The sequence below is a fragment of the Gigantopelta aegis genome, chromosome 9 (genome assembly GCF_016097555.1).
Source record: "Gigantopelta aegis isolate Gae_Host chromosome 9, Gae_host_genome, whole genome shotgun sequence".
NCBI classification, from domain to species: domain Eukaryota; kingdom Metazoa; phylum Mollusca; class Gastropoda; order Neomphalida; family Peltospiridae; genus Gigantopelta; species Gigantopelta aegis.
The window spans coordinates 64,175,953-64,190,862 of NC_054707.1; the positions used below are offsets into that span (position 1 = coordinate 64,175,953).

A 14,910-nucleotide genomic window follows, 5' to 3' on the forward strand; every position below is an offset into this window, starting at 1 on the left:
CAAAACAAACATTTGACAGATAAAGAAAGCCGAACACACTTCGGAATATTGATAAAGTTTACAAAAATAAACTGTTTTGTACAATAATCCACTGTGAAAACATACAAACTAGACTAGAATCCCGCCAGGACACCAGAGACAGGGTACTGGTGTAATATACACGTGGCTATAACATAAGAAACATATATGTATAACTTCTCCCCCACCCCACCAATAACAACAACACAAAACGTTAGTTTTCACAAACATGTATTGTATGTACATAGGAGGATATGTAAAGTTAGTTTTTCAACATGAAGAAAAACATACAAGAATACCTGAATGAATAAACGGATACAAAGGAATGAATGGTTGGGTGAACGTCTTAGGAAAAATACCTCGGCCACTGTGTATCAAACAAAGGTAAGTACAAGTATAAAATACAGTACACGTTTATAGGTCAAACATTACCTGTGAAGAACACGTGTGACACTTTACCAAGGCTCAGATATATTCGTGAATGATAAACGTATGACCTACTTTCCTATTTTACACTATCTCTTAGCATCACTAAATGTGGAACGATTAACCAAGATATATGACAAGAGTGTGTCCCGAGTTTTGGACTAACAACGTACTTCATATGTAATTTTAGACGTTAAAACGACTATAAATCAGAAACGTGTTGTAATAGCAGCAAACTCGGGGAAGTCCCTTAAAAACGCAATGCACGATCGTAACTAGAGGGGGGTTGGTGTCATGGACAATTTGCCCCCCCCCCCCCCCCAACCCCGGAAAAAATCTACGAACAAGTATCCATTTTGTCTAAGGATGTAATGCCTCTTTACCACACACAAATAAAGGTAGACCGTCAGACTGATAATTAAACATGAAACAAACAATCGTTTAATCAATTCGTAAAAAAATAAACTTTTAAAAAGAAAACAAAGTTACATATAGTTTGAAGGCTGCAAGTCGGTTTCACAGAATATAACATTTAAACATTTATGTTGCAAACGGGATTGGAATACATCGCATGAAAAACATCGAGGAGGGAATGTGATCGTAACGAAGCTAAACACTGGATGTTGAAAGGCGATGACACTGCGAACAATACCATCATTCCATGAAAACATCGATTCAGATGGTTTTCAATCAATAATAATTGAAAACGCGGGCGCACGCATGCGCACGCACTTACCCCACCCCTACTCGCAACATAAATACACACACATACAACCCGATAACAAGAAAGAAAGAAAGAACGAAAATATATATAATAGGTTAAAGTATAAAAATACAACCCGTCGTTATCAGCGTCTTATCTAATTAATATTTGAAAATACGATATATTTGATCACCAGTATTTGTGTGTCCATGAGAAAAATCACCCAAGGGCACTCTTTATCCTTTCAGTATACATTAAACTGTATTGACTGCGAGCGTCCACGATTTCTCGCCCTCGTGAATACGCTTATTGCGAGTAGACTGTAATGCCGGAGACAAACATACCGTAGTCGGGACGAAGCGTAGTGTTAGCAGCGTGTAATTTGACAGAAAATGGGCACGGCTGAGGTCGTGAGTTTTGACTTCAAAATGTTATAAGCAAAGTCTCCATACAGCGTACGGGGACTCCGAATAACGTTGCGAAGAGTTTGACACTTTTTGACAAGGATTACACAACACGACGTGTTACTACGCCACGCCACGTAATGATGTGTCCCAAACATAACCTACAATTCAGGCAATGCCTCGCCGTCAATGTACCAGACTAGACTTCCGCCGGCTGGATTTACTCCCAGTATGGGGAAATCTGATACTGACCCTTCCGACTCCTCCAGCTGCTTTAAAATATTTGATTTCTCTTTGCCTGTGACCAACACAGAAATATGCTTTGAGTTGTTTATGACAGGAAAGGTCAGTGTCATCCTGCGACTGAAATGATCGGACGTATTTTCAGTAAGCACAACCTTCATGTCTGTAGACAGAGCTGGGGAGTTTGGGAAAAGCGATGCTGTGTGACCATCGCTGCCAAGGCCGAGGACACTATAATCAAAGCTCAGGTCAGGAAGATGGTATTTCAGCGACTCTCCATACGAGATCCGCCCTGAATCTCTGGTAGCACACAGTTTGCCGTTGATGTCTACTGGCATTGGGTGGACGTTTTCATGAGGGATTGGAACAAAACTGAGAAACAGGTCCTGAAGATGGTAGAAATTGGACTGGAAATCCGTGAATGGTACGCATCGTTCGTCCATCTGCCACACGTGGATTCTCTTCCATGGAAGATGAGCGAACTGCTGAGCCAGGACGTGAAATAGACGTTTTGGGCTGTCGCCTCCTGAAAAGGCAATGTGAAAATTCCAGCTATGATTAAGAGTTGACTGCACTTTCTTAGCAATATCCTCTGCGAGCATACTAACAATATAAGCTGCTGTATTGGTGACTAGTTTGTAACCAAGAAAGGTTGTTGGAGTTTGTCTTTGGTCATCCTCAAAATCTCTTTCCACCACTTGCTCAATTTTGTCAGTGAAAACCATCATGGAACCCGTGATAATAAAATCTAAGATCCTTGCTTCATCCCCTGCCTCATATATTTTAGGTTTCCTTGTGTCTGTCTGCGTGATGACTTCACTCCATATATCCCACAATGCTGACAAATGTTTGCTTCCAACAAACCTGTCCTTTCTTCCAGACAGTATGTCTTCAATTAGAACAGCATAAGCATCAGGATCACTGACTGGTGTTGCTATAAACAGATTTGATACTGTGTCACCAAATACTGTATCAATATGATTAAAATCTGCCTCCTTTAAGACAGATGGCCATACTGGAATGCCCAGCGATTTTGAGACGAGGATGGCTGGAGTTTTCAAAGCACCGTGCCCAAGCTGAAACACAAGCTGTTCAGTTCTACAGCCTCCCGAACTGTCTGCACATTGACTAACACAGACTCTGTTCTGTTTAAATATGATTCTAATAAAACTTGACCGTTCATCCAACCTCTTACCACCGACCAGTACAAACGGGATCCCTTCCCAACGCGGTGAATTAATATGCAACATGGCCACTGCAAATGTTGGGGTGAAGGTGGAATTCGTCGTATCGCTCAGTTCGTTTTTCACTTCAGTCAGGTAGTCTGAGTATTGACCGGTCAAGACTGATGATCGTGTGGCTGGTCTGACGCTACGAAGAAGGTTCAACTTGTAAGCCTTAACGTCTTCTGGTGATGATAGGTTCTGTGGTAAATCCATGGCAACCAACGTCAAGAGTTCAGTGAGATGATTTTGAAAGACATCTCGCAGTATCCCAGTCTGGTCGAAGAAATCTATTCTACCTGGAAAAAAACATAGCAAGAAAATAAAATACAAGAAACATAAAACTCATTGACTAGTTCCTGTAGCATGAACCTTTTCTGTATAACATACAATTATACGTCTGGAACTATAGCATCAGGATGACTAAAAATATACAGGTTTTGTCAACATTGATAATTTAAGCAAGAAGATGTACGTAATGTGTAATTCAACGGTCAAAAAGATGCAGGGACGTACCCAGAACAATTTTAGCATTACGCACGCCAAAGGCGTGCCCGAGCGAGGGGGGATTCGGGGGCCTTCCCCCATTCTAAGGCATTTATTTTCTATCTTTTTTATAGTCAATTTTATGAGGATATTTTATAGAACAATTACAGACAGCCTCGACCTATTCCCGGATTTTTTGCATTACGCACATGCGTACTGTTCGTAATGGGCGCTTCGCCTTTGAGATGCAATAGCAGAGAATATTTTACATTGCGTAAATCAGTACCTCTAAACTCCAAGTATACAGTAATTACCGTTATTTGATCTGTTGCTTAGCTAGGTTTTCAAAACGTGTACTTACACTCATTGTTGGGTGGCCTTATGGAAACCCTACACTACAAACGATATTTCCTTTATTCCATAAACATAAATTTGGAATTGCAAATTTTGTATTTAAAATAAATAAATGAATATGCAATTAAATTATATTGATACTTATTTGTGTACATGGAGGTACACATGTAATTAAATTCCCCACGTCTGCTGCGACGATTCACACAAGTGGCGTAGGCCGGGGGGTAAGGGGCCATACCCATGGCCACCCCCAGTCGAAGGTTTTTTAAAATTAAATTTTATTGTATAATTAAATGTTATAAAATCACACACACACACACATACACAATGTGGGTTGCCCCCCCCCCCCCCCCCCCCCCCACACCCCAAATATAAAATCCTGGCTATGCCAGCGATTCACACGACGCAGAATCGACAACGGCCGTAATCTAACAATTCGGCCACAACAAATCCTCGCTATCATAAATAGATTTCACTCGTGACATCTGTTAAAGGCTGTTGCTAAACGTCAAGTTGGAAACACCTGCTACAGGTCGTAATGGTCACATACCAGGGGTTTCCCTAGAGCGATAAGCCGACACGGCCCGTGCTCCCTTAGCCAGCCAAGTAAGCGCCTTCATGTCTGGTAAGCGCCTTAACTGCAGGACCGTGTCGGCTTAATTTGTAACATGTAAAAAAAAAAAAAAAAAATGGAGCTGTGATCCGTAACGTCATTCACCACACATTATCACACTTCCATTTGGTATCTCTGCAATTCTTTAGTTGTTCACTTTGAGGTCCATTGATCGCACCGTTTGTGGGCTTGTGCTGGTCACGTGGTACAGGTGATCGGCTACTACTAATCCGCCAGATAACTGCTTGTTGTAATAATGTCTGTATGCTTGGGAATTACGCATCAAGACAAATCAAAGAAAATACCTATTAATTGAATAAACATCTTTGAAGGTGAAATTCTTGAGTAAAACATGTCACCATTATTTTAATTTTGTAAAGTCTGAACCAAAGTAATAAAAACAAACCGACACTGCATGTCAATTTGAATACACATGCCAGTTCAGGGCCGAAAGACATGTCGGCTATCCCAAGGGCTGAGTTCAGCCAGACTGAGCGGAAACAAAACGTTCGCTACACTGGTTTGTACGCTTCACGTTAAACCAAATGGACACGACGAACACCAATCAAATAGTTCGCGAACGTTAGGAAGAACGTTCGTTGGCTGAACGGAGGAAAGCTCTCGGTGTAATATACGTCACGCTTCAGAGTCAGCTGACACCCACGTGTCAAGAGACATCGTTGCGGACATGAACAATACGATTACACGGAAGTAAATCTTGATGTAAATGTGTAGAAAAACACTAGTTGTTTGCATCAATGAATACCTAACTGCAGTTTCGTTATTTCCTTTGTCTTTGTTAATTTTGTACCTATGGTCGAGAGCACGCACTGAGATCGCGATCGCAGGAAATGAACATGCAGCATTTATACAAATTGCAGTTAAACGTACACTGAATTAGTTTACAATAATCATATTTGTTAGATAATGCTAGATATGTATTTGTTAAACTGTGAGGTGACAAACATTTAACACGACGCTGAAATCAACAGCAACAACATGGCGCAAATTATGAAATTGTTGGGGGTGGGGAATTGATGGGTTATTTTATTTTTTAAGTTTTAACCCCCCCCCCCCCCCCCCCCCCCACAAAAACAACCCCAACATGATTTGATGGATTGAAGGCAAACACTTAACTGTTTTCAACCCACTACCCCACTTCTTTTGGCTTGATTTTTGTGTTATGATGATGCTATATATGTAAGCGCCTTAAAACGATCCTGGGGAAAGGCCTGACATACATGTAAACGCATACAGCCATCATACGTATGAAAAAGGTCAATCGTCATATGCATCCATGTCGCTGTAAAACTGTTGCAAATCTTAATACAATGTGAGGCAATTAAACTCAGTTGCAATTTTTCGTCTAGACAATTTAGTAACATCTTACTCAATAATCCATTGAAAATATAAAACCATTATTATAAAGCACAGTATTTATTTATGTTTGTTAGTATATTCTTCAGGCTCTGTATTCATAAACATACTTAAGTCAATGTATGATACCTAAATGCATACTTAAAGTACATAGATAAGTATCATACATTCACTTAAGTACGTTTATGAATATGGAGCCAGACGCCTATGATGGTTAGAGACTTTTTAAGATAATATCCTTAAACTCAGGAAATATTTAACTGAAAACCAAAACAAGAGGAAATAAATAAATAAAACACAAAAACCAACAAAACGCGAATGAATCCTAGCCAATAACAAATTACAGTAAAAAGACACCCAAGTTGATCTGTAACTCTGTAAATTTCTAAAGACAAAAGCATACCACATGGCACAACACAAACACACCCATAGAGAGAGAGAGAGAGAGAGAGAGAGAGAGAGAGAGAGAGAGAGAGAGAGAGAGAGAGAGAGAGAGAGTAAGTAGACCTTTAACTCCAACAGTTTCCTTCATGAAGATCTCCACCCTCTGCACATCATCTTTATTCAGTTTGTCTTCTATGCGTCTATTCAAGAACCTGTAATTAAATACAGATGTGATTAGAACTGTTACTTATATGTTAGTATAACTGCTTCAGTTGATGCATTGGTTAAATGTTTGAGCGATCAAGGCATAGGCAGAAGGAAATGTTTTATTTAACGACGCACTCAACACATTTTATTTTGCGGTTATATGGCATCAGACATAATATGGTTAAGGACCACACAGATATTGAGAGGAAACCCGTTGTCGCCATGTCATGGACTACTCTTTTCGATTAGCAGCAAGGAATCTTTTATATGCACCATCCCACAGACAGGGTAGTACATACCACGGCATTTGATATACCAGTCGGGATGCAATGTATGGAACGAGAAGTAGCCCAATGGGTCTACCGACGGGGATCGATCCCAGACCGACCGCGCGCTTTACCACTAGGCTACGTCTCGCCCCGCCCCCCCCCCCCCCCCCCTCCCAAGGCGTTAAGGGATTAAGAAGTGCACGAGCAGGCAGGGAATTGAACTTCTTGTTTTTCGGTGCAAACAAAGCATTTTAAAGATAAAGTCTGAACTTTTAGTGTAAAGTGATTTTTAAGGCAAAGGTTTTTTTTTAAATGTATTTGTTTTGTTTTGTCTAATGATACAACTAGAGCACATTGATTTATTAATCATCAGCTAATGGATGTCATACATTTGGTAATTTCGACATGACATATTGTCTTAGAGAGTAAACCTACATCTTTCTAAGGGATCTTTTATATGCATCATCCCATAGACAGGATAGCACATACTACAGCCTTTGATATACCAGTCGTGGTGCACTGGCTGGAGCGAGAAATAGTCAAAATCGGCCCACTGACGGAGATCGATCGCAGGCTACGCCTAAATTTCACCTTAAGAAATTTCAAATGAAATTCCTCTCAACCCCCATACGCCATTAAACATATTGTCATCACATAATCATGTGATTCTTAGAATACAATTACTCATTTGCAGGTAGGCTACGTGTATTACAACAGTGACAGGCCAAGGACGATTCTGAAGTGGTTTAAGTCGAGTGTTGAGAGAGCACAACCCAAATTTCCCAGTGCCTGGAAAATCCAGTGATCAGTGGATGAATATAATAAATGTAGTTCATGTCAGTTGGGGGAGATGTAATAGATGATTTCCGCGTCTATGAGGCCAGTGTCATTTCCCCTCATTCCCCGATTTCGACGTCTAATACCTCCTCTTTTAAAACACCCCGCTTGACCTACAGCATACTATTAGTATTACTTTTATGAAACCTTGCAATGATATTATAGTTAACGATTTTTACAGGTTGCAACAGGGTTCAAACAAGTACAAAAGAACTGGCCATATTACTTGATATTTATTTGATAGCACAAATGCACATTAAATTCAACTGTTTATTAAACGAGTAATGGGCGGAATAGATTACACTTGAAACGAACACTATAAATTAATCAAATATTGAATTTTATTTGAATCATACAAATTAATAATATGTAACCGTTACTACACGCACCTGAATGTTAATATTTCTCGGACAATTGTTTTTCCTAGATAGTGATCCACTCTGTATATTTCCTCCTCGGTAAAAACTTCACCCAGAGCACTGTCCATCATTTTAGCAGATTCTTTATTGTTTCCAAACGGTTTCTCCAGAACTATCCGGACTTTTATTTTGCCGCTATGAAGTCTACAGTGTTTATTGATAAGCTGAGTGATTGCAATGTAAGAACTTGATGGTACCGACAAGTAGAATATGATTTCTCCGTCCATCCGCCCACTGGTTCTTCTTCTGTCATGAACGGCTGAACAAAACTCAAAATAATGCTCATTAGTTTTTAACATGGAGTATGACGTTGCTTTGTGAAATTTATTTTTCATTTCAATACAATGATCTACTGTCATGTCGAGTGGACATTTTGTTTTTTCCTTTAGTATCCCGTCGAGTATCGGATTTGCGTGTTCAGGTGGCGATCTCCCAACCGCGTAAATCGTGAACGAATGTCCTTCACCGACACGTTTTAAAAACAGATGGAAAAACCCTCCCCAGAGATATTTTTGGGCAAGGTCCCCAGTGGCACCAACGACAATCACATCAGTATGTCGGACTGAAGTCGTTTCAGATGGGATTAAACTGTCAAAACATACCAAAGCAAATACAAGGCAGGCAATGATCACGCCCATTCTGTGTATATTACGTCAGACTAATGTCGATGGAAATTCAAAGAAAACAAATCAGTGCAATGTTGTCTCCGTATAAATTAATTATATTAGGCTTCCTCTTATTCATCATATAATACGGCGGATGTACCTACACACCGAGGAAATTACTTGTTGTACATATGCTCTGTGTACAACTGATTTGTTTAAGTGTTAACACCGATGTAATATTTTTGTGAAGAAAACGTTTTTGTGGGCGCGGCCATTGCGTCCATTCTGTAATTTTATTTCCTCCTTTAATAATAAAGATCTTCTGTACAAGTGGGAATAATAATGGTTGTGAATTGCCAAAAAGTCGTTGATATATAGCAACATAGTTCGGTCTGTAGTCAATAACACATCAACTAATTCTTAAATATAGAACGTGCATTTTACACAGGGTACTGGTATGTAGCCGTGTAGTCGTCGACTTCGGCACGGTAATCTGTGGATCTCGTCCGCAAAGAGGAAACTACAAGAAACATGGCTTCCAAGAGACTAGGGAAAATAGTTCTTAAAAATTCTGCTTTATTTTTATGTGACATGCAGGATGGATTTCGCAAAACAATCCAGTACTATCCCCAGATCATAGCAGTATCCGGTCGCATGCTAAATGCAGCCAATATTTTGGATATGCCTGTGGTCGTGACAGAGCAGTATCCAAAAGGTTTGTCGCTGTCAGATGGGAGGCCCTCATAGGGTTCGTTTTTGTTTAACCTTTAAAATAAAAATTAATAATATTAAATCATAATAAATAAATTTGAGTTACAGGCTGTCTTAAATGTTGTGTTTACAGTACATTTATTGTTAAATTACTACAATGTTATGTAGTACACCCCACCCCCTTCACTAACCCCTTCAGCAGTTCAAATGGTGGGATTTGTCATCAAGTTACAGTAGGCCTACTTAGCTTGCATCAAGTTGATTAGCTATGAGATTTGATTTCAGGTCTTGGTCACACAGTAAGTGAACTGGATGTCAGTCAGGTCAAGGTGTTTCCAAAGACTAAGTTCTCCATGCTTGTGCCAGACGTAGAACAACACATCAGCAAAATGAAAGGTACTGGTATATAATATAGGTATCTTAATCATATATTTATGTATTCCTCTTGCTCATACGCTTTTAAACTACACCAATTGCAAAAGAGATGTTGTACTTTGATCTTTATTTCAGGCCTCTGAGAATTTAAAATATGAGTGACCCATTTATCGGTTATGCAGAAATAAATCCAGGTAGCCCATTTCCTTTTTGTGTACCCCATTATATCCATGTATAAGATGCTCCAAACTTTGCGAGAACAAAAAATAGATTACACTAAATTAGATTTGTTTGAGCAGCTCGCAAACAAAACAATCGCTCTTGTAATTTTTAGAGGCCTGTATGTTGGACATTAACTGCAATAAAGAATTTTTGTTGTAATATAAATCAACTTTTTATTTTTGAATGTAACTGTTCATCACATAACCATTTGGTAGTTACTGTAAATTTAAAGTTGTATATAACTTACACGTGAACAGAACTACAGTTTGTGTGAAATATTACGCACCTTGTATGGAGTATATCTATGGTTAGCACCCCAGACTTTAAAAGTTTAACTGTAATTATTAAGAATAACAGCATAGTAGATGTATAATTTGCTAAAATGTAGATTAATACATGAATATACAGATGGATAAGATTTGGATTACCAGTACTACTGAACAATAATTGTTGTTGTTTAGAATTTGTAAAATTTAAACTGGCTTTATGCTTGCTTACATTGTATGTGTGTGTGTGTGTGTCTGTGTGTGTGTGTGTGCGTACGTACGTATGTACGTACATACGTATGTATGTACGTACATATGTATGTATACTTATAATATTTCATGAAACTGGAATCTGATAAAATACTTTTAGAAAATGGTCTACTAATTAATACTTAATACATGTAAATAAAATATAGATGACAATAGATATCTGCCTGCATAATTTGGAAGTCCAGTCTACAGGTTGAAACCAAAATTGGCTAGATCCAGTTTCTACTATGGTATTTAATACATAGAGAATAATACATGAGTGGCCATTAACAGGGCACAATATTTCACGAGAACCGTTGTTCGGTTACGCAACTTTAAAATCACGAGAACCGCCAATTGGTTACGTGGTGAACAATTACATTCTAAAATTAAAAGTATCATATATCAGTAATGAACATGAAAATCAATTGTTTTTAAATACATTTCAACCTCCAATGTAGCACTGAACCGTAGTTCAAGTGTTTTAGGATTATGTAGGCCTAACTCATCGGTTACGAGAACAATATTCACGTAACCGAACAATCGGTTAACTAGTAAAACTCACGTGAACTGACTTCTGGTTATGTAAGATTTTTAAATATTGTCCCCTGCGTTAAGATATCATTTATCTCACAATGAGTTGTTTTAAAATGTATCTAACAAGCAAAAGCAAGTTTGATACATTTTTAAACAATGAGTTGCAAGATAAATGGTATCTAACGGACACAAATGTATTATTCTATTTCTTACACATCCTCAAAAACCAGGTTTTTAGTAAATTTTAACATCTTTTTCGACTAAAAATTATTTACAGTCGTTGCACTTGTAGCTAACTTACGTGTCACAGGACACATGATTGTCAGGTTAAGTATATGTCGCAGTGTAATCTATTTCCACTGTGTTGGTTTTCATTGGCTGCATGGCACTGGTGACCTGGTCATCACCTAGGAGCAGCCAGTCGTATGTCTTGAAATTGTTAACACACATACATACGTTAACAACCCATGTGTTATCAAAAATAATATATTGTGTTCTCATCCAATGGTGTGAAGGAATGTATGCATCTATCAATATATATGGATAGAATAACAAACTTGTAATGTTGTATATAACTAATATATATTTGTTAATAACTCATCCTTGCAGATTTGAAGTCCATTGTTCTCTGTGGAATAGAAACTCAAGCTTGCATTCAGCAGACTGTCCTTGACCTTTTGGACAGAGGGTTTGATGTTCATGTTATAGTTGACGCCTGCTCCTCGAGAAGTTTAGTTGACAGGTAAATGTTTTGGCTTGTGGTGCTCTGGTTTCCCAAAACATATTGTACCTGTAGCACTAAGATATCAGTGTACTGATAACGAATATTTTCAAATTTGTTGGATTATATCGTAATTATATAAATTTTTATGTTATGTGTGTTCATAATTTTAAACTAAATCCAGCATAAGTCCATAATGATATATTGATAAATAAACTGTTTTTAAACTATAAAAACAATTTGTAGTATCTGGGTGGAAAAACATTGCAGATTCCTTACTGGTATCAAAACACCTTCTTCGTACACCTCCGACCCCCAGACAGGCTGCCTTGCACCAGCCAGTGTTGGCAATCCCTCCTTCTCCCTCTCCCAACCCCTTCCTGTCCTAGGTGAAAGAGCTGGCAGTACTCAGAACTTGCACCCATGATAGCCTCTGGTGTGTGCTATAACAGCTTGCTCTGCTTGTCAATCTGATTAAAATTAGCTCTACTGATCTCACCAGTAGATCTAACAGTATTGCGTGGATTCCCATCTCCAGGTGACATATTGACCAATTACACTTCGCTTTTGTTGGCCTATTTCAACATTGAAAAAACAGGGGGAAAAGTGCAGTAATAAACTCTGGATTGTATACTAGTATAAACAGATTTTATGGCTATATCATCACGGATTTATTTTTCATCTTGAAACAAATTTTATATAAAAATTTATATTGAAATTAGTTTCCGGCATACTTTGTAATTCACTCGAATCATTTTGTATACCCTCAGCATAATCCCAATTTTTTTCAAATTCTTTTCAAATCACTGGCATGATTTTGCAAGTAAGTTTTTGATTGGTCGAATGAAAGGTCAACTGGACATGAGCTCCAACGGGCTGCTGTTAGATCCACATGTAATAGTGGAGCTAATTTGAATTAGATTGCCTGCTTGTGCTTGTTAAACCACTTGAACTAGGTGGAAGGGAGACCACCAGCCCAGGTACATACCGGGTACATACATGTTGTCTCCAAGAAAAACATGAAAAAGTTCCCTATCAGATTTAAAAGTGATCTTTTCATTTCATTGGAGAATATCCCATATTATTACCCATATGGTTAAAAAAATATCTTTGTACCAGGCATATATCAAAGTGTTAAATCCCACTAAATTGTCAAGTGGGACATAACACCTCGATATCATACAACTGGCGCACTTCGACCTTACCAGAACATTAATTAAACAAATTTAATGATATAAATTGTAATCTATTAGTGATATAAATATATAAAATTTAAATGGATTAATGGGTAATAAATAGGATATTAAACTTGCTACCTAAGTACCTTTACATATCATGTTTATGTCCCTCGGACATAAACATCGTATGAAATGGAAGCTTGTTTAATATCCTATAATTATTGTATATTGTATAATTTTTACCGCCCATCCTCCATCAATAATTATTTTACACTAGGTATGGCTCTTCAAAAAACTGTGTTTGGTACTGTTTCAGGATGTATGCCTATCAACGAATCAGTAATGCAGGGGCATACCTAACAACCAGTGAGAGCATGCTTCTGTCCCTCACAGGGGACTCGTCTCATCCGAAATTCAAACAGATTCAGAAAATCTTCTGGGACGTAGCCCCAGACAGTGCTTTGCTCGGGGAATCTCCGGTTTCTGATGTCAAGCTGACCTTCAATAAACCAACAAACTGATGTGGAATTGGACATAGGAAATACTATATGAGTGGCCGTTAGATACCATTTATCTACCAATGTGTTGTTCCGAAACATATATAAGGAGTGAAAATTATTTGCTTTAATTTTTAAACATCTACTTGTAAGAAAAATGGCATCTAACAGACACAAGTGTCGTATTCTATATCTTACATATCCTTAGAAACCAGAGCCCCGTTTCACGAAGTGATCTTAGCCCTAAGATTACCTTAAGCGCATAGCTACCCTATGCACTTAAGTTGATCTTAGGGCTAAGATCGCTTCGTGGAACGAGGCCCAGGTTTAAAAACAATTTGGATGTTATACAGCATTTGCAGTTTGCACAATTACTCAATACTAGTAGCTAATGTTGTTGTTATTTCTTTTGGTGCCGTGATGTTGTTTGACATTATTTAATTTTTATTTATTTGTAAAGTTAGTTTATTCGCAATAGGCAGCAATCAGTTTCTTGACTCTTAATTTCAGTGGGCAGTTGGCTTTGACATTTAGGTCATCTTCATGGAGCAGCCAACTTGATATCTTTAAGCCAGTTGCCAACATTCGTCATGTGATACCACAAATATCGCACACACTGTTCTTTTCAGCTAGTATGTTAAGAAATATGTTTTTCATAACAAATTTGTTGAAAATCTAATTCAACAACTACATGATGTGTGAATACTAACAAATTGCTGTAGGTGTCTTAGTGTCTCATTTAGTCCGATGTCACCAGCCTCGGTGGTGTCGTGGTTAAGCTATCTGACATAAGGCTGGTAGGTACTGGGTTCGTAGCCCGGTACTGGCTCCCACCCAGAGTGAGTTTTAATAACTCAATGGGTAAGGTGTAAGACCACTACACCCTCTTCTCTCTCACTAACAACTAACCTAGTGTCCTGAACAGATAGCTGAGGTGTGTGCCCAGGACAGTGTACTTGAACCGTAATTGGATATAAGCACAAAAATAATTTGAAATGAAATGAAGTACAAAACCTTATAGTTAAAGGGACATTCCCGAGTTTGCTGCAATTTTTATGATGTTATCGACTAACAGAGACTTTAACGATTGTAATTACATATCAAATATATTTTTCTGCATAAAATATTAGTGGCTGTATATTAAATGTGTTTCTGGTCGTTCAGATATCTGTACTAGGTTAAATTTTATTTATTTCCTAATATATTTTTTTTTCGTACATAGGAAATTATTTCAAAACAAAATCCAGTTTGGGCTTCTTACAAATATTAAGACGACCAGAAACACATTGAATATACAGACACTGATATTCTAAACAAGAAAATATATTTAATATGTAAGTTTAATCATAGAAATATTTTATTAGTCGGAAACATCTTACTATGTAGCAAACACAGGCATGTCCCTTTAATATTCAAAAACATTTTATTCTGATTTGCTGGATCCATCAACGTTTTCATTGACTCTGCTTGAACTGCTCTGATAGCAGAGATGGTGGATTGGAGTTTTGATATCTGTATTAGTTGTTTATCTCAACCCACAACTGGTATATCAATGGTTGTGGTAGGTAGTGTCCTGTCTGTGGGAA

General features: G+C 38.0%; 2 protein-coding genes across 2 annotated transcripts; one reads left to right on the forward strand and one right to left on the reverse strand.

The window, feature by feature from the left end:
* Nucleotides 1-232: 232 nt before the first annotated feature.
* Nucleotides 233-8,824, reverse strand: LOC121382121 (GDH/6PGL endoplasmic bifunctional protein-like). The gene is made up of 3 exons (XM_041511625.1): nt 7,934-8,824; nt 6,355-6,443; nt 233-3,316 (listed from the first exon to the last, which is right to left on the reverse strand). The coding sequence occupies exons 1-3, from the start codon at nt 8,599-8,601 to the stop codon at nt 1,713-1,715; spliced, it is 2,361 nt and encodes a 786-aa protein (XP_041367559.1). The 5' UTR covers nt 8,602-8,824; the 3' UTR covers nt 233-1,712.
* Nucleotides 8,825-9,061: 237 nt separating this feature from the next.
* Nucleotides 9,062-13,711, forward strand: LOC121381312 (isochorismatase domain-containing protein 2-like). The gene is made up of 4 exons (XM_041510570.1): nt 9,062-9,283; nt 9,565-9,675; nt 11,538-11,670; nt 13,144-13,711. The coding sequence occupies exons 1-4, from the start codon at nt 9,100-9,102 to the stop codon at nt 13,346-13,348; spliced, it is 633 nt and encodes a 210-aa protein (XP_041366504.1). The 5' UTR covers nt 9,062-9,099; the 3' UTR covers nt 13,349-13,711.
* Nucleotides 13,712-14,910: the final 1,199 nt, after the last annotated feature.